Source organism: Clarias gariepinus, chromosome 19 (assembly GCF_024256425.1).
Source record: "Clarias gariepinus isolate MV-2021 ecotype Netherlands chromosome 19, CGAR_prim_01v2, whole genome shotgun sequence".
Classification (NCBI taxonomy): domain Eukaryota; kingdom Metazoa; phylum Chordata; class Actinopteri; order Siluriformes; family Clariidae; genus Clarias; species Clarias gariepinus.
The window spans coordinates 19,707,512-19,727,332 of NC_071118.1; the positions used below are offsets into that span (position 1 = coordinate 19,707,512).

General features: G+C 37.4%; 1 protein-coding gene across 6 annotated transcripts in view; it reads right to left on the reverse strand.

Moving 5' to 3' along the window:
• shroom3 (shroom family member 3) overlaps positions 1–19,821 on the reverse strand; it is an 82,642-nt gene that overhangs the window by 29,227 nt on the left and 33,594 nt on the right. Inside the window, exons 1-3 of one of the 6 annotated variants that reach the window (XM_053478426.1) lie at positions 17,119–17,385; positions 7,600–7,641; positions 4,204–4,311 (exon numbers count right to left, since the gene is read on the reverse strand). The exons of 1 other annotated variant lie outside the window; for it this stretch is intronic. Coding sequence is in view for 3 of the 5 variants with exons in the window: in XM_053478420.1 (XP_053334395.1) it covers positions 4,204–4,311; positions 7,600–7,641 (150 nt within the window). In the remaining 2 variants the exon portion in view is untranslated. Of the gene's footprint in view, positions 1–4,203; positions 4,312–7,599; positions 7,642–17,118; positions 17,386–19,821 lie in introns of those variants that run through there. 4 more of the 6 variants (XM_053478420.1, XM_053478425.1, XM_053478421.1 and 1 more) reach the window with 4 other exon arrangements.

The following is a 19,821-nucleotide window of genomic DNA, read 5'->3' on the forward strand; positions in this document are numbered from 1 at the left end:
AATACTGCACAACAACACTCCAAAATATGGTGGCATGCCAAAAAAACTTGCCCACAAAGTGTATGAATTTAGTCACAGGAATACAATGCCAGCCTCATGGATGCAATCTCTAACTCCATGGGTGCAGTGGAAACTTTTCAGTTCATGGAGTCTGAATAATATTATTCAATAATATTAAAAGTAAAACTTTTATTACCATCATCAAGACCAGGAGGATCAAGTCACGACATGTCATGAGTGGGTTAACGCCAAGTTAAGATGAAGGGCAAATCAAAACAAGACTGAGTTCAAGATGAAGCATAAAATGCTTTTTGAGATCAAGCGTTTAGTTCAGCATGTTAAATTATTCCTGCATTGTACTAGTGGGTAGACTAGAAAAATTATTTCTTGTCAAACTTCATCCAGACAACCTAGAAATTACTTTTATTATTGCTAACTTCGGGTCAAGAACAAGATCATAATTAGCCAGACTAATGGTTTACGTTGACAGAAGTCCAAATACAAATTCCAATAAGTCTGAGAGGGAAAAAAACATGACAAAAGAAAATATCTCAACACTTCACTTAGGTCTATGAATGTTGACAACACTACACGATTTGCGTACAATCCACACGACAAGCAACAGTGCACCCTACTTCCTTGCCATAATCCTCTATATATAGACACACGCACCACTTCCAATTCCACCCACCCAGTTAACACACCTCACCCAAACATGCCTACGAGTACAGAGAGGAGCTGTTCAATCACATGTTCCAAAAAAAACATCATGAGTTATAATACATTTCAGTAACATCAATAACAGCTGCTGATGTTTGGGCTTCATACTTGCTCCCAAATTGTACAGGAAAGTCGACTCTCTGTTTTCTGGAAGTTGAGTCATGTCACCTGGACTTCTTCCTAGTTTTATAGAAATGTTTCATTATCCATCTTAGTAGATTCTTTAGTCTAAGTTCAGTTGGAAAGTTTTTGTATTTTAGCCCATCAGGGTTAAAGGTTCCTCCCCTATCCGAAAAGGCTTGTTACGTCAACAATGTGGAAGGTGAGAATAGGAGGGAGGGTCTCTGGGGGGGGGGGGGGTGCAGAATGTCAATAGAGAGAGATTAGAGAGAGTCGTTAAGATGCTATTTGGATGAGTAGTGAAATGTTTCTTCTGATCTAGGAATGAGTCCAGTTCACATGACTCGACTTCCACATAACCTCAGCTGGATGACTGAGAATCTTCAAAGGCGACTCTCTGTTTTGTTTTGATGAATATATTAAATACATATATTGGAAACACTGACCTGCCATTAATGATAAGACATTCATTGATTATAGTGGATGATCGGTTGATTCCCTGTGCATTAGAGGCAATCAATTATGACAAATGGATTTTATTTGTTAATAATAATGCCATGTTGCATATTTTTTCCTGCGCACCTAGGCAACTGCTGTTTAGTGTAAACATGTATAAAGTCCAAGGAATGTACATACATACGTACATACTTTCATCGCGGATATGTAAAACACCAAACATGTTTCTTAAAGTAACATGCTATACAATTTTCCTGAAAAAAAGGCCACTCCTGGATGTGGTTTTAGAAAAAATGATACAAGAAAACCACCATCTAAGAAAATCTTGAAATGAAGAGCGTGATATGCAAAATCTGTCATAAGGAGTTTGCGTACAAAAGTAAATGCTACTTACCCGACAGTGACTATGTATAACATTGACAACGTGTCTGTATAGTTAATATATATTTAGTAACAGATGCTTCTGCAAGTAATCTTAGTTGATGTATGTGTGTAATGTACACTTGGTGTAGTATTAGTGAATGTTAGTGGGCAAGAAGCATTGCACACCGTGCGGTTAAGAAACGACTACTAATTGTTCATCGATTGGTTTACTCAAAACGATGATTGATTAAGGAATGGTTACCGACTCATATCAATACCTCATCTGTACAACCATTTCAAAATTAGACATGAATATCTAAGCAGATTAGCATCATCCAAAATTTATCAAACTGAACTTTTATTTGCATACAAAATTAACACATAATTTAAACTTTTGACTGGAAGAGAACAAACATATTAAGTAAGACACTAAAAAAAACAGTAATCCAATAATGGCAAAAAGAAATGCATGCTCATTAGTGGAGGAAAGCCTTGGCTTTGGCTTGTCAAAAAATTAGGAATTAATAATTTTAGTGGAGCTCACGCTTATAAGGCCTTGTTCACATGGGCGTTAAAATCGTTTTATCCAAAAACTTAACGCCTGTGTGAACAAGGCCTAAGAGAATGCATGCTTAAAGCTTAAAAATGGGACAAAAAAAATAAATTTGGTTATGAATCGTGATTCTTGGTGTGTCCAATCATGTATCGTCATACTATTTATTACATGTTTAATAAAGAAGCACCGGTCAATGAGCCAGTGATCGAAATCGGCAAGTTTTCAGCTTCATTAACCATGACCGATCAGCCTTGGGGTTATAACAGATGGGGCAAGAGAAACACATTTTGTAGTCAAAAGTTGTATATGTTAAAAAGTCATCAATCAGCCCTTTTCTCCAAACTCTGCAAAGTGAATTCAACTTTCTCCAAAGTGAATTGCAAGTCACTAATTACACATGGTGTGTAGTGTACATTGCACACTCATTACTCACTCGTTACACCAGTCTCAAAACACCACGAGCGCTAATTAGTCTTGAAACACGGAATCACTGCAATTAGCTACATGCTCACAAATTTGGAGGCTTTTGAGGCAGAAAAACATCACAGTTTCTAATCTTAATCAATCTATAATCCTACAGGGGCTACAAGTATTTACACAATAGAATCCTGTGTGTTCAAAATTATTTGCTAAGTTTGTTTAAAAATATATTATGGTGGATGACAGAGATACTTAGTTAAAATTTGTATTTATTTTATTAATGTGTAGGTAATTTTGTATTGTTTAAATGCTGCGCTTGTTTTTTTTTTTTAAGTGAGAATGCTTTAATGCTCAATTCAGTTGTGAAGCTGGTGAACAAATCTAAAGTATACTTTTTTTTTTTAGAGAAAATTTTTTGGCTGACTTTTTTTTTTTTTTTTAGGTTCAAGGTCCCAAAATTGTAGCGAAACATATATTATTGAATTGGAATATTTATAAACTCATAATACTCAGAATAACAATATTTATAAAATTAGCATTTAGGTATCGTGACAATATTGTGTCAGGTGGTGCTGATTCTCAAGCTCGGTGTGATTTTTTTAGAGGAATGTAGGCCACTATCTACTGTATATAAATGTAACTCCATTGACCTGAACTACATCATCTTTAAGCTTCTTAAGGCATCTTTGCAAGGGACTGCACACACATAACACATGCACAACAAGGCCACATATCTGTGTAGGGGTGATATTTAGGTTAAGGAAGAATCACTCTGTTGTTCTATAAAAGCATTTCGGGAAAGTAGCGTCTTTGTGAACTTCAAACAATTCCCTTAAGGATAATCTTTGGAAAAATTTGCTTTAAAAAATCAAATGTGATGATGCTTCAGAAACAGCAGAACAAATCTAGAACTTTCCGAGCTCATTGCCATAGCGATGCCCCCGTCCTGAATTCCGTGGGTAGGGGTGCTGTGGAATCCAGCTGCTGAAGAATTTGCAGCATGTGACCTTCGGAGCGGTACCTTATTAGGACAAAAGATATTTAGGGACGAGCCACAGCTATATTTACAGCATGTGTGTGTGGTACCAAAAAGGGAAAAGAAAGTATGCAAGAAAAGAAAGATTTTTCATTGCGGAGATATTAATATGTGTTATTATCCAAAAATGTGTCATTTCTAATTTCCTTTTATTTTACCGGAAGAAACGCTGACATCTTGATCTGTGTAAACAGATGAGCCTTAAAATGACCTTCCCACCTGTGGCAGACATGCACACAGGCACACACACACACACACACACACACAGATGCAGACACACAAAAACAAAACAACCTACCTAACTACCGTCAAGTAACTAACGGTTTATTCTTTCCCAGAATATGTGTGGAAACACCCTCAGTTAAGAATATGACAAATTCAAATAATCTATTTGTACTGTTAGAACAGGTAACAAAACTCTATGTTCTTTCATTTTTAAATAATGCACAGCAAATACACCTGGATTAGAGTATTAGCTTTAATGCTACTAAGCCATAGTGGCAGTGAACAGTGTGAATAAACACACACAGACCTGTGTTTGATGCGTATCTGAACTCCTTTGCTGCATCTGTCTGTATCGGCTTGATGGGAAGGTGACGGTGTAAGGGTCTCACTACAGCATAAATCTGCACAGTGCTCTCTATACACACACACACACACACACAGACAGACACACGCACAAGGTTTACTACCAATATATGACTAAAAAACAGACTTTTCACATGGGACACTTTAAACATATCAATAACCACATTCAGAAATGCTGATCTTCAGTAAAACATTTACTTAAACTTTAACATGACAAATAAATAACCTCAGGTAAGTATTGATCCCATGGCATGTGTATACACACATTGTATACACCAGTTAAAACCATTAATATGTAAAAAAAATTCCGAGTTTTTTTGTTTTCAGGGTGTGACTCTGCAGGGACTCTGGGATGTGCTATGGTGTTTGGCACGAGGACGCTGGCAGACGATCCTTTGGGTGCTACAGATTGGGCAGTGGGGCCTCTGTTGATCAGACTTATTTGTCTTGGGCCTCCCATGGGTGCGTGATCAGATTGAGATTCGGGGAAGTTTAGAGGTCAAGTCGCCTCGGGCTCTTTGCCTACTGGGCACAATGTATAGGGGCTGTGGTGCACTGGGTGTTCAGTGTGGTTGGGGTTTGTCTTCATGGACTTTACCTTATGCACAGGCTGAAATTCTACAGCATACAGACATTCTATACACAGTAATCTGTGCTAACAATCAGAGGAAGACCCACATGGGGTAAGATGGTCTGGTGTCCACATACTTCTGGCCATTTAGAGTATACATTTATGTTTTACAAATATATACACCACAATTAGCCACAGCATTACGACCACCCACCTAATAGTACGAAGGTCCCACTTTTGCCACCTAAACAGTAATGCACAGTGCCTTAGACACCTTTCTATCAGAACCAGCATAAACCTGTTTAGCAATTTGAGCGACAGTAGCTCTTTTATTGGCAAGGACTAAACAGGCCAGCCTTCACTCTGCAAGTGGATCAATGAGCTGTGGCCGCTCAGGACCCTGTCGTTGTTTGACTGGTATTCCCTTCTTGGACCACTTTTGCTAGATCCTGAACATCCCACAAAAGGTGCTGTTATGGAGGTGCTCTGTCCCAGTCATCTAGACATCACAATTTACTTTGCTTCCTAATTTATATCAAACACACTTCCAGATGCCATTGTAATGAAATATGGTAACTGTAACTGCTGTCACAAGGGCAAAATTGTGATGGCTAGACGACTGGGTCAGAGCAACTCCAAAACTGTAGTTATTGTGGGATGTTCCCGGCATATGTATCATTAAACAATTCTCTGAGAAGTATCTCAGGACATTTTAATTTATTTCTTTTTTTGAGAGTGGGTAAGCACTTATTTTTAAGTTAGATAAGCCTCAGATATAACTGATTACGTAGCGATCGTGCACAAACTCTCAAGCGGCCATAAGGAAAAGCAATCACCATGTCATCCAAAGATCACGACTTTGATCTCTGAGTTTTATTCCTGCCCTCCAACTGTGTATGTGCAGCAGTTTAACATGATGCGTTTGTCCTGTACTGCTGTCATGTGTTCCAGAGTAAGCATGTGATGAGCCTTCACCCTTCCTGTTGAATTTTTATTGTAGTTGGATTTTTTTGCGCATAGTCCGCATATTCACTACTCAAAGTAATCCTGAAACTTAGCTTTGCTGCTACACCATGCTAAATCTTAGAGGGATATTTAGACCATAGGTTGGTTACCTTTATACCGTCAGGTGACTTTCTGGGTTAAACTGCTTCCAAAGTACACAGACAAATATTCAGGTTAATAGAACGCAGAACTGGTTCTTGGTTATAGCTTTGGCTAGTATTTGGCAGGTTAAGACAGTATTTGTCCAAGGAGGCACCAGTCTGGTGTTGTCACCCTTAATTCTCTCTCTCTCTCTCTCTCTCTCTCTCTCTGCGCTGTTATGAGTGGTGTGTCCTGTATAAAGGATGTGGCAGAATATCTATACCGGATACAGGTTCAGTACTGAGTGTATATGTGACACAGTATGTCTTTTGCTTTGTGTCTGCAGATAAGAAGGCAGTTAACCTGTAAAAGAGCATCTGTTGAAGTTGGATATGTACTATAATCACTCGCTTGCAAATTAGGCAACTGAAGGCAGCTTTCTGACACGGCTTGTGTGAACGCAACGATTCGCATCTCAGGCTAGGGATCAGAACTATCACAGCTTAGCAATCTGTCGTAAAGTGTCAGACAGTGTTTTCTTGGAGTTAGAGAAGTGGACTTTGAGCTGGCCATTGGATCTTGAGAGAGAGAGAGAGAGAGAGAGAGAGAGAGAGTAATCATTTCCAGAAAAAAATTCCCCCCAAGGCTGATAATAAAAATAATTAGCAGAACAAATCCAGGAAGCAGCTACAGTTTAACATGAGTACAATTAAAAACACATTTACTCATGCGGTCAGGTGTAATTAGTGATTAGTTAAAGAATCTACGGCATTTTCATGTGATATGGAATTCCTGATGTGGAATCATGCGTTATTATATTAAATATCATAAGCCTTGTTAACTTCTTGTCTTTGTCTTCTTACATTAATACAACAGATTGGACCATGTTCTGATTTTATCAGAAAGCCATAAACGCAAGACAAGCCCTGTCTCAGGAGGACGTTTCCTTAATGGGAACCTTACTGGTGACACTGAAGACTCCACACATGTTCCTGTGTATGAGCTGTTCCTATAGAAACACTGAAATATGATAAACCTGCAACACAACTGACACTGATGCATGTCGTTTGCTTCGACAGCAAATTAATCAACACCTTTTGATCAATCAATGGCCTTATAATAAATTTGATATTCGAGTGATGTCTATTAGTCCGGGAACTGTACATTTCTGTTTGAAGTTTGTTTAGTGTTATTGCCATGATACACACACACACACACACACACACACACACACTATTCCACGCAGCACCTTGTCACCACTTCTTAAAGTGGTTAGGTCCAAAGTGCTGTGAGAAAGTCGTAAAACTGAATCCTATCTCAGAGTTATCTCTACAAACTTTTGAAAGCTATGTCCTCAGAGCAGGTAAACATGTTCCAGTTTCCTTGATTGAAAAACCTTACACACCTTTTTATGAATACTTATACATATTATAAGTTAACAATAATCACACTTAACACATTCCTCATCCTTGTTCATACAGTTCACAGCCGAAAAGCACTGGTGCTGGTGCTACCTACTCTCTCTCTCTCTCTCTCTCTCTCTCTCTCACACACACACACACACACACACACATTCACACACACACACACACACACACATTCACACATTCACACACACACACACACACACAAATCTCGTTAATAAAACCTGCAGCAAAGAGGATTTTTATGTAATGGACAAACCTGCAGGATTCTGTGTTTTGGCTGCTGCACTCGGCTCTCAACCTAAGAACGAAAAGCACACAAGTGAAATCCTAATCAGCGCTCCGGTGCTGATATTGTAAATAACATTCACAACTCTTTCTATCTTTCCTGTCAAACAGTAACTCATTCAACAATCTCTATGTAAAGTAGGTTTATTATTATTACTAAAGTGTGTTGTGTTATTTGATTGTTGTACAGCAGCTGCAAAGTGTAGGTGCTGAAAAATTTAACATATTAAAAACTGTTCGAGTGAAAGAGTGTGTTTAAAAAGGAATGTGAGACTCATCAAAACTGGGCAGTTAAATATTAAAAAAAGATCAGGTTTTTGATTGAGTCTGTGTTGTTGATGGGCTGATCGTTAATTATAGTTAATAATCGCTTGATTTCCTGTGCATTTCAAGAGATCGACTATGAAAAACGGCAAGCAATTTTAACATCATGGTGCATGTTTTTTCTGCGTCTGTATGATGCCGATAACTGATCGTGCTCACAACATGGTTGTGAACAGCTAACCAGGAAATGGAAAGAAAAGTGTGAAATTAAAACTAAATGCACTGTAATTTTAAAAGATCCCAGCACAATTTAGCTCGCTGGGACTGCGGATGCCTCATATAAGTCTGTGGAATTGTGCTCTGATTAATCGCATCATACTCATGTTCCGGGTGACAAACTTCACAATCGATGTGCAGAGCAGGACAATTTATAACCACCAAGAGTTTACTTATATGCACCTCAAATGTGATTTGTTTTCAATTGACAGATTTATTATTTATTTTTTTAAAAGATGCATCGTGCTGTGTGGTTAAACCAATTGTTAATGGATCATGGTCTGGTTTACTTAAACCGATGAGCGATTATGGAATGGTTATCAAGTCATGGTTATCATCTTTAGCCTGTGCGCACTGTAGCCTTCTGGTTGTTTGTATTAATTAGTACCGTGCCCAGGAACTATTTCTCCCCCCCCTCCTCCCTCCCCCACTGGCCAGTGTTCACATCGTTTTTTGTCTTTAATTCTTGGGCAAGCTTGTGTATTTATGCCTAATATTATTGCTCCTATTACAATATTATTTCGGGAATAATGTCAAAAGCAATACTTTTCGTGCCTTCCCACTTCATCAGCTACAGTACAGGTGTGCAATGACATCGCGTCTAAACAGGGATCTACTTCTATTCCCCGGTTAGTTCATATCATAAACTATGTTCAAAAGTTTGTGGACACCTGACCTTCACACATATTTATGGATCATACCCAAGCACTAGGTTGCCACAAAGGTTGAGGCACATAGTTGTATAGGATTTCCCCCTTGACTGGAACTAAAGAAACAGAATTGAAATGTTGACAGTGCACCGGTCCTTCTCACTTGACACCAGGCCTAGAACTCACTGATGATCTTGAGGCTGAATGGTCAAATCCCCTTACAAACCCTCGACCCTGGATGTGCGAGGCCACAGTATTTATAACTATCTTTGTCTTGCAGATGTTTCTTTTAAATATTTGTCACAGGATTTACAGTGAGTTTTTTTTTTTATAGTGTTACAATAATAATAATAATAATATTAATAATAATAATACCTTTAAAGGCTCTATGACACCAGTGATAAATGTTGTCAATGTATTTCTGGTCCAACTTGCAGTATGTTTACTTTCATTTTCAGCACTGCAAGTTCACATACACATATTCAATTATATCGTATGTTCTTTAGTCCAATTTTCGTAGTAATTATCAAAATAAGTTGTGGTTATTTAAACAAAATCTCATAATCATAACGATTCAAATTCGACTGAGGCATCTGTCTCTTTCCCTTAAAACCATGATTTAGAAAATCATCTTAAATACCGCTTTGTAGCAATATTAATGCGTCATGTGCGACAGCAAAATTTTTATAAAAAACAAAAAGTATGCATTTAGAAAACAAGTGTTGGATGCTGGGAAGCTTGACAGAGTGTGCCCTTTTAAACCCTCTTTGTCAGTCTCTCACACACACCCTTTCCATACTTGTGACTGAGAAAGTCTTTAAAAGGCCAAAAACCAGCCTGACTTGTTACTGGAATGTTGACCTGATGAAGCATATACAGGGAGAAAGATCGAGAGGGAGAGAGAGAGAGAGAGAGAGAGAGAGTCGGAGCAATGATGGTTGGGCTTAAACAGATATAATTCAAGGTCAGAAAAACAAAATTTCTCAACGCTCTAGGCAGTTATGTAAATAGAATGGTACCAGACACGTTAGTATTGACCTTTGACCCTTCTAACCATGCATAACCTATAATATTTTAACACATGCCTTGTTTCAGCGAACCAGCAGCATTTTTTTTTTTTGCTCCATAAAGCAGGACAAACATCAGCTTCATCCATGCAGGGTGTTCTTTAACTTCCCTTTGGAAATAAACAGACGAACAATATTAGGCTTAATGTTTTAGGTTTAATGTGCTCGGTCGGTGCTCATGGGTTGCAAAAACAGGATGCAGCAGTTGAGAAAATACGTCGAGCATCAGTGTGAACATGTAGAGCGTCTGCTTTAAATCATACACACTAAGTTTGCTTCATTCTCATTGGTAACTGACATTGGTATCCTTTACAGTTCGCTGTTAAAGGACATTTTCACACTGATATCTGAATATCTCATCAAATTTAAAATCAATAAAATTTTTATTTGATATGCAGAAAAATTCATGCAGTAAATATAAGGATTTTACTACAATGTAAACATTGAATTATAAAATACAGTACATTTACACTAAAGATAAAAATTTAAGCTGGAAATGTATAAATGTACAAAATTAAATAGAATTCAAATATAAATGTGTACAGTAAGGAGGCACAGAATATGCAACATGCAATTGTATAAAAATGTGAAAATATAAAAATGGCAACCAGTTTACATTTTAAATATGTTTCATTGCAATACTACTACAATACAGCACATGCACCAACCATCGGTACTCTCAATCTCCAACAATAGCCAAAAAGATAATATTACTAAACTGAAGAGATCAACCCTATCTACCCTCTCTGCACTGTCTTAACCTTTTAACATAAAAATCAACAAAAAAATACACTGGCCATTAGAGCAGTATTGCAATTAGAGACAGGAACAGGCCAGATTTAGACACTAGTCCCTCATTACTGACATTGATTGTGTCCTTCCTTCTTTATAAGTGTCCTTGCCTCACACTGTCCTGCATTATTAAGTGGCCCATTGTTGCGTTCCGTATTGTACATTACTGTTCTTGTTCTGTCTTACATGCAACATATAAATAAATTATACAGTACGTTCATTCGTCCATCTGTTGTCTATCCTGTATATATCCTGTGCTGGGAAACTCAATGCACAAGACAGTGTTATAACCCTGGACTGCATACAAATGCTTACACACACCCAGTTCACCCTGTTCCTGTACACTACAGGCAATCTGGGAAAACCAATAAGCCTCCAGAACATGTTTTTGGACTGTGGGAGGAAACCAGACAACCCGGAGGAAACCCACCAAGCACGAGGAGAACATACACATAGAGCAGAGACAGGATTCAAACTCTTATCAAAATGTTCATTGATCATGTGTTTATAAATAAAATGAAAATGTATGTTCATTTATAATCCATGATAAAATATGTTTACTAATTAATTTACTATTACACTAATTAGTTGCATAATTATGTTATAAACTACTGAGCCTCAGAATTTTGTAATAAATGTCTGTAATGTAATGTAATTTTTCAAATTCTGTTTACATTAAATTCATCATTATAGAAGGAGAGAAATGTTACTGTTTATGTGTAAAGCTGTGATTAAAAAAAAACATTGCTGAATTATTCCAATAAATCAGGATCTAGTTGCACTAAATATAACTTTGCAAAGGTCTTAATTCACTCATGCAACATACCAGGCATACCTAGTGATGAACAACTATGCATTATATAATCGATGTGTGACTATGTTAACGTGCCCAGCCCTACTGTTCTCTTATTTTTCTATTCTATTTCTATTTTATTTATACTATATTATCTATTTATACTATTCTTTTTGTTGTTGTGTAAGTGATACATGTTGTGCATGGTGTACGCCAATATTTATCCTCTGTGTTTATAGAGCCTTGCATAAGTAATCACCTTCTTAAAGTTTTCCACATTTTCTAGTAAGACTTTTCATTGTGCAGAATAACAGAACAGTAAGTAAAAACTCTCTATATTTATATAATCCCCTGCTACACTAATGCACTTATCCCATACTTGGAGCGAGGTCAGGACTATACTGGAGATAACGCCCAGCCAAGTTCCTGTAATGTGCAAGTGGTGTCCGTGATTGATCTTCGAGCTAGTGATGCATGGGTCGTCTGGTAACCCGCGGACCCCGCAGGTAACCCGCGGGTCGGGTTGGGGCGGGTAAAGAAATCTTCACTTTATTAGCGGGGCGAGTTGGAGCGGGTCATTAAAAACAAAATTAAATAAAAAAGCCATGTATGTTGCGTGCAATTCCCTATAGACTATATTACATATTTGGGAATATCTATTTTTTATATTTTATTAAGTTCTTTGATAAGGTTACGTCACATGACAAGTCACGAAAGCGCCAAGCAGCTACCGCTGCTAGTCACAACAAAAACAAAGAAATAAAAGACGAGGCGTAGGAAAAATTGAGGTCAGGAATTTACATCATTAAAAGAAAAAAAGGTCAGGCTGCTAAATCTAATGTTTTAGCATTCTTTTTTTGCACAGCGAACGTAAAAACGCTAAATGAACATTTCCGTGTGATAAATGAAAAAAAAAAATGTCAGTGGTTATTTAGCGTAGGCTGTAAACTGTAGGCCTGCCCAATACAAATCTAAAATGAAAAATAGTTTAGCCTAGATTACAAACGCTGCTTTGTAAATGTTAAAATGTGTATCATTATCTTGTTATTAATATGACTTGATTTATCGTTCATATTCATAATTATTAATTATACAATTATATAATGTTGTTGTCAGTTTACAGGGCGATGTTTCCAAGCACTTTCAGGCTGAAATAAAGGCTGTTTTTTTTAATTGCAATGCCTAGTGTGTCTATTTTATGGTCGCGGGTGCGGGGCGGGTTGTAAAAATAGATACAGTGGTGCAGGGCGGACTGGGACGGGCCAAATAATTTTATAAAAGCCGAACCCGCGGGTTGGAAAAATACCCGACCCGCGCATCACTATTCCGAGCCACCACGGTTGAGATCGTCATTTTCGGTCATTCTCGTCTTCTTTTGCCCTATTCAAATGTTTTATGTTACTGTACTGTGATCCTGTGCTCCTGTAAATGTCAATCATTTTTCATATAATTCATATCAAGCCTTCATATATTTCATATTAAGTCCCGGTTTGACTCGAATGCCCCTCATATATCATTAACTGACACAAAATATGCCATAATATTTAAGCGAGACAAATAATCAATATAGTTTGTAAATACATTTGCATTGCTGTGAAGTCTTTAAATTAATCTGGAATCTGTAAATATTAGCAGACACTCCATAATCCTGAGCTTAGGAAAGCCATATCAAATCATGTGTTTAAATCTCAGCAAATATGTAGCTCAAAAAGGTGCACTTTTATTTGATGAGACCAAGACTATACATTAGGTAGAATAGCACTCATAACCAATAAAACAACATTTGTACAAAAAAGCATGGTGGCGGTAGCATGATGTTATGTGGATTTGTAATCCTTAATGGATTGGTAATCCTAGACTTAAACGTATTTCAGTCTAAAGGAACTTGAGACGGCATGAAGGCTCATTTTTCACCAGACAGACAAGCCAAAACATATGGCAGGTGCTACACAGGAGTGGCCCAAAAACAATGAACTTGAACATGTTACAAAACTCCAGTCAAAGATCTTTAATATGACTGTGAATCTGTCTCAAAACTTGAATATTTCTGCAATTACTTATGCATGGCACTGTATATTTTATATTTTACTCTATTGACGTATTTTTTATACGTAATGCAATATATATATTATATGTTATTTGTTTTATTTGATTATGTTCTATTCATTTCCTAATTACATAGTTGCTTAAGAAATACAACACCATACCAAAAAGACATTTTATGAATATTATGATCAATTTCTGAGAAGGAAAAGAAATAACAATATATATCCATAATAAGGTAAAAGGAAAAAAAGTTTTGGATAGTTTGCTCAATCTGTTGTTAATGAAATACCAGTCTAATATAACTGGATTAAAATATCTGTCTTTTGCTTAAGCGATAACAAACAGGCTGAGAGGAAGCATGCTTATCTTCAGCCAATACCCAACAGTGAAAATATGGCCGTATTTAATGCTTATCCATCTCTCTTTACATTTTCTTTGTTCTTTATTCTCCTCTATTCTTGCTTTTTCACAAAGCCACCTATCTCCCTTTGAAGACTCTGTGGTTTCTGGTTCCCTTTTCATTTGTCACAGATGAAAATTGGATATACAGTGAAGAATGCACCCTCTTTATTGCGGTACCTTGCTAATGCACCGACAGTATTGCTATTTCTCCTAAAATTAGATAACACAGGCCTAGTTTTACCTTCATACCAACTAAATGTAATGGATTAAACAGAGCAATATTAGTGCAAAAGTGAGAATTGATTAGTCTATGTAAGACTACCAACTGAGCCTATATTTAAGTAATATCACACGAGAGGAAAGTTCAGGCATGAGGGCGAAGCCTGAATCCCAAATATATTATTTCTTTTATACAACAGTTCTACAAATTACCTTTATTATCCTGTTTTGCTTGTTATTTTAATCACCGACACATATTCTTTCACATTTGGTAGAAATATTGTTGTGTATTGCTGACAACCAACAATATAATTAACAGGGGTTACAAGTACTGTAGTTTAAAATTCTTACTAGTACTACACAGGCCAAAAAAAAAACAATCCACTTTATATTTCCACTTATTCCACTTCAAAATAGCAGCTGACTCCTAGGTTTCTGGTGTTGAAACCTAAAATAGTGTTATATTGAAGGCTAATTTCTAATGTAGGGTGTACGATTCCATGTACTCATTCCAAGTGGATATGGTCAGGAATTTGGGAATCAGCCTTATGGTAGAACCTTGTTAGATTTGATTAGATTTGAAGCTTGCCTTAGGCTTAAATAAAACATCACAGACGGTTCAGAGATGTTCTAACTATTGTTAATTAAACTAACTGTCGGTCGCAGGATGGGTACCAACCTACTATTATCCACGCTAACTGATAGCGTAAGTAACAATTGTTAGAACACCTGTGATGAGGAGCGATTCACATAATTTAATATCCCAGTGCTGTTATGATCTATATCACAACATGTGGAATGCCTCTCGTCCAATTAGATGACTCAGTTGGACCTAACTGTTGTATAATTAAAAATTTAGAATCTGAAGAATTTTAGATGAGAATAAGATTAGATTAGCACAAGCGCCAATGACTGGAAAAACACGAGAATATGACATCATTTCAGAATTGTCCAAAATGTGCAGCAAAATAAGCAGGCAAATACTGCATAAATAAGCGTAAACCCACTAAGTACATCAATTAGAAGAATAACTAGGAGATTTATTTCCCCTATTTGGCCACTGTTCAAATTGAAAGTGATGACTTGGTGGAAGAAGAAGCTAGGCACTAAAAATAAGACTGACTTCTGCATAGCAAGTCCTCCTAATTTATTATTTTTATTTTACATGTCAGGTTATGCGGTGGGGAGGTCAGGGATCTGTGCATTGGTTCAAACATAGCGGGTAGGCAGGGGAACACCCAAGAGGCTGTGATTTACTAATCTGTCCTTGAATGTTAATGTTTTGTTCACAAACCCTTTAGAAATATGTGAGAAATTATCACATTTTAAAATGCATGCAAATGCAATGATGACTTCATCCAATCTCAGCAGTCCGGCCGCACCATGATGATGTCTCACAGACATTACCACCCAACCACTAAAGCTGAACTCCAAGTCCAAGTGAACTCCCCAAGTCAAACTGGCATTGAACGATCAAACTGAAGTTTGTGCAAGTCAAATTTTAGGTGTCACTGAATCAAGAATTTTTATTCCTCGCTTATACTTCATCAGACCGGCTTCTGAAAGCTGACCGAAACAAACTTTTATGGCTTTCATAGTGTTTGGGAACAGTATCTTGAAAATCCATCAGCAGGTAGTAAACAGCAAGTCACGATGTGCGTAAATGCGTGTTTTTCTGTTGTCTGTTTAAATAACATCAGATCAGGAGGCAGCCTGGAGGCACTCACAAGGTCACTGTTGTTTCTGTTTTGACTAGTGTAGTTTATATAGAATCAGGTTATGTGGACCTGGAATCACTGACTGGAAAGCCTGACCTCCATTAAAGCTGAATGTAGAGTGATGACTCTTCTCCAGCGAGTGCTCTGTTATAACTTGAATGAGGATCCTATTCTGGCAGGGAAGAGAAAGGCGTCCTTGCTACTTCAAGACTTCCAGGTGGATATACGTAAGAAACCGTTACAAGAAATCTTTTAAACAAAACAATTCTGTGATACACACTATGATATACACACTTGTGCATCAGAACAGCCTGCAACCCACGCCATCATTACTTCCATCCCCATGTGCCTTGTGTTCTCGGCTCACAAGACTGAAACCCAACATGGTCTTCTGTTGTTGTGGCTCGTATTAATGTTCGATGTGTTCAACGTGCATTCTGAGATTCTCTACTGATTACCACAGTTATAGAAAGCGATTATTTGAATTCCCACATCCTTTCCTGGACATTCTTCGCTAACTTATTTTTTTATCAACAAGACATTTCCATTCAATATTTAAGCAGTTTTAAAATATTCAACCCAGCTCATCTGGCACAACTACAAGGAAATGGTCGAAGTCTCCCTGCTCTAATGTTTGATGTGAACTTTAACCAAAGCTCTTGACATGTACAGTATCTGTGTGAGTCTATGCATTGCTTTGCTACTACAATGATTGAATGCAAATGTATCTAAATAATAATAATAATGTAATATAATGTAAATATGTAAAGTCAATAGTAAAAGTTGTTTTACAGTGAAACTTAATTATTAGACTAAATTATTAGACTAATAATAGATTGTATAATACCGTATAATATAGTCATTACAAATACAGTGATCATTATTATAAGAGCTAATGTAATATATAGTGAGACTAGTAGTTACTATGTTACGTAACTCATAATACCTACAATAGACCATAATGAAGATATAAAAACTATGATAAGCTATAATAAAGCTAAGAAATAATACCAATACAATATACCATATACAATTAACAGACTATGGGCAAAAAACATATATAATAATTATTAGCCTAATTAAGCCCATAGAAAAAAAAAAGGATATACCATAGCAAAATCACATTCAAGTCTTTTTGCACATGTGCATACTTGTGTGTATTTGTGCATGTATCTAGGCATGTGTGGATACCGTGTGTGTATACTGTGCGTGCGTGTGTATGTAAGAGAGAGTTGTCCCACCTGCACAGGTGAGTATGCTTACCTTTCAGATCAGGTGTCCACAGGAGCGGCTCTCCTTTTTTTTCTCCCCCAAAACAAAATGTGAGCCAAAAACAACAAATCATCTACAGAGTGAACTTCAAACCACCTGGAGAAACATTCCTACGACACACTCGCCTCTCCGGGCTATTTCTTCCTCTCTCAAAAATGTTTTTATGCACAAGCTTAATATAACGATTAACGAATTCTAAATTATCTGGATAAACGCTTAAAACAAGTGACCAACATCCTCTGTGTCTTACTTCCTCAGGTTCTTTCTCTCGCTCTACCTCTCTATCCCCAAACACAGTGGATTGAGAAAGGAATCAGATTACTTCCCTCCCCTCGGCCAATCAACATGCAGGAATGGAAATCATGTCGGTGATGTCACATGGCAGGTTAAACATCTCCCTTAGAGGCTCCGACAGTCTCAGCTTTCTCCCTCTTTCACGCTTTCGAGTTATTTTTTTGTAAATTTGAGCATAAGTAGACCTAGGTGGGGAAAAAAAAAACCCAGTTGCCCCATTACCCCGTTTCTGATTGTTTTAATGAAAACCTAAATCTTTCATTCTGCCTTATGTTTTTTCCTGCTCTGTCCTGTTTACATGCTATGAAAATTATGAAGTATGTCCTCAAACATGTAATATTTAGATTGCATCACTAATTACGTTTTGGAGGTTTTTCTCCTCTGACACAGAAGGTGGTAGTGATGGGAATCACCAGGGACCACCGATACAATATTCTCATAATACCCAGGTGGCGATTCAATCTGTCTTGCAATACTACGGCGAGAACACGTGGACTCCACGCCCACAGAGGCGGAGCTCTGGAGGTGCAAGACGACAGTGTTAACCACTAGGCCGCCATAGTATTCGCTTTGTATTTACTCACTCACTCACTCATCTTCTATACTGCTTTATCCTGTATTCAGGGTCGCGGTTGCCTGGAGCCTATCCCAGGATACATAGGGCACGAGGTGGGGTACACCCTGGACAGGGTGCCAATCCATCTCAGGGCACACACATACACACACTCATTCGCACACTACGGACAATTTGAGAACACCAATTAACCTAACCTACCAAAACACAGAGACGGGAATCGAGCCTGGCCGGGAATCAAACCCGGACCCTGGAGGTGCTTAGCGACAGTGCTAACCACTACACCACCGTGCCGTCCTTACTATTTAAAATATGTTAAATAAAATTATACAAAGACCGAACAACACAGCTCATATTCAAAACAGGTAAAAAAGTAAAACTTTCTGATGCTATCCAGATAAGAATGAGTTTACATTTGATGTTTATTCCTCATGTTGTCTCAAGGAGATTTTATTTCCTGCCTAAAACAATTTCAGAATAGAATTCATCTGGGATCTGCCTGTTAGGCTTGCTAACATATTTATTTTTTTACCCTTACCATGCAGTAAGATATTTATTGTTTACCCTTACCATGCAGTATAAGCTGGATACATTCCCTGAGCTCTAGCCCATGTTTCACCATTTAACGTACACTGTACAATATAATACTTTTATGGTAGTTTTTATGTTATACAAGGGTGAGTCAAAATATATTCAGTTATATTAAAACTTCTGTTGGCGCACTGCCTCATCAGCGCTTCCCGTTGAAGGCTACTGTCTGCCCAGTCACTGTTGTGCCGATGTGATCGTGTTACATTAGTTCATTTGTAACTGCTGTTTAAACAAAAGTGTGATATGCATGGAACAAAAGCAGTGCACAGTGATTATTTTTTTTGTGGTCTGAGGGTGTAACTGATGCTGTTACTTAAGAAAGTTTTTTTAATATCTGCAAACACAAAATTTGGAGCGATACTCTAAGAAAGGTGAAAGAGAATCATTACTGGTGATCAGACATGGAGTCATCACTATGAGCCTTAGAGTAAACGGCAGAGTATAGAACAGAAACATCCTCAATCACACACCAAGAAAAATGTTCAAAAGTCAACCATCAGCAGGAAAACGATGCGCACTAAAAAACTGAAGCCTACATTTTAGATTAAACACAAAGGACTGATATCCAAGAGTGTTGTGATTTTGCACGTCCACACACTGCCAAGACTCGTTTTTGAGGTGTTAAAGCATCCTCTTATAGTCCTGATCTTTCCATTGGACTTTCACCCCTTTGGTCCCCTGAAAGCAGCCCTATGAGGATTCACTTCTGATGAGGAACCGAAGACAGCTGCGGGTTAATGGCCAAGGCTAAAACATTTTCTAATGTGAGAATACAAAAACTTACTGACAGATGGATAAAGTGTATTGAAAATCAATGAGATTATGTAAAAAAAAATATGTATTTATCTTTTCTAAACGTAATTAAAAATAAATTCTACAGCCAGAGTGCAAATAATTTTTGACTGAATAATTGATGAATGCGTGTGATGTCAATACTGTATGATAAAACAAAGTGATCCAAACATAATTGGTGCTCTTTTTGATGACATCATCAACACTTCATACTCTGACAAGCAGGCTTTACTCAAAGCGTTTATGGGAACCTCTTGGAAATGTAAGTAAAATGGACTAAGCCTGAGTAGTACCGTTAAAAGCCGCTGTTGTTTGCACTAAAGGCTAGGAGTTACAGCAACTAATTGTTACAGCACGTTGAATTAATTTTTTACACGCCAGCTCATTAGGAAACAAAATTTGCAATGATACAGCAGACCTGGAGCACATAGGGTTAAGGGACT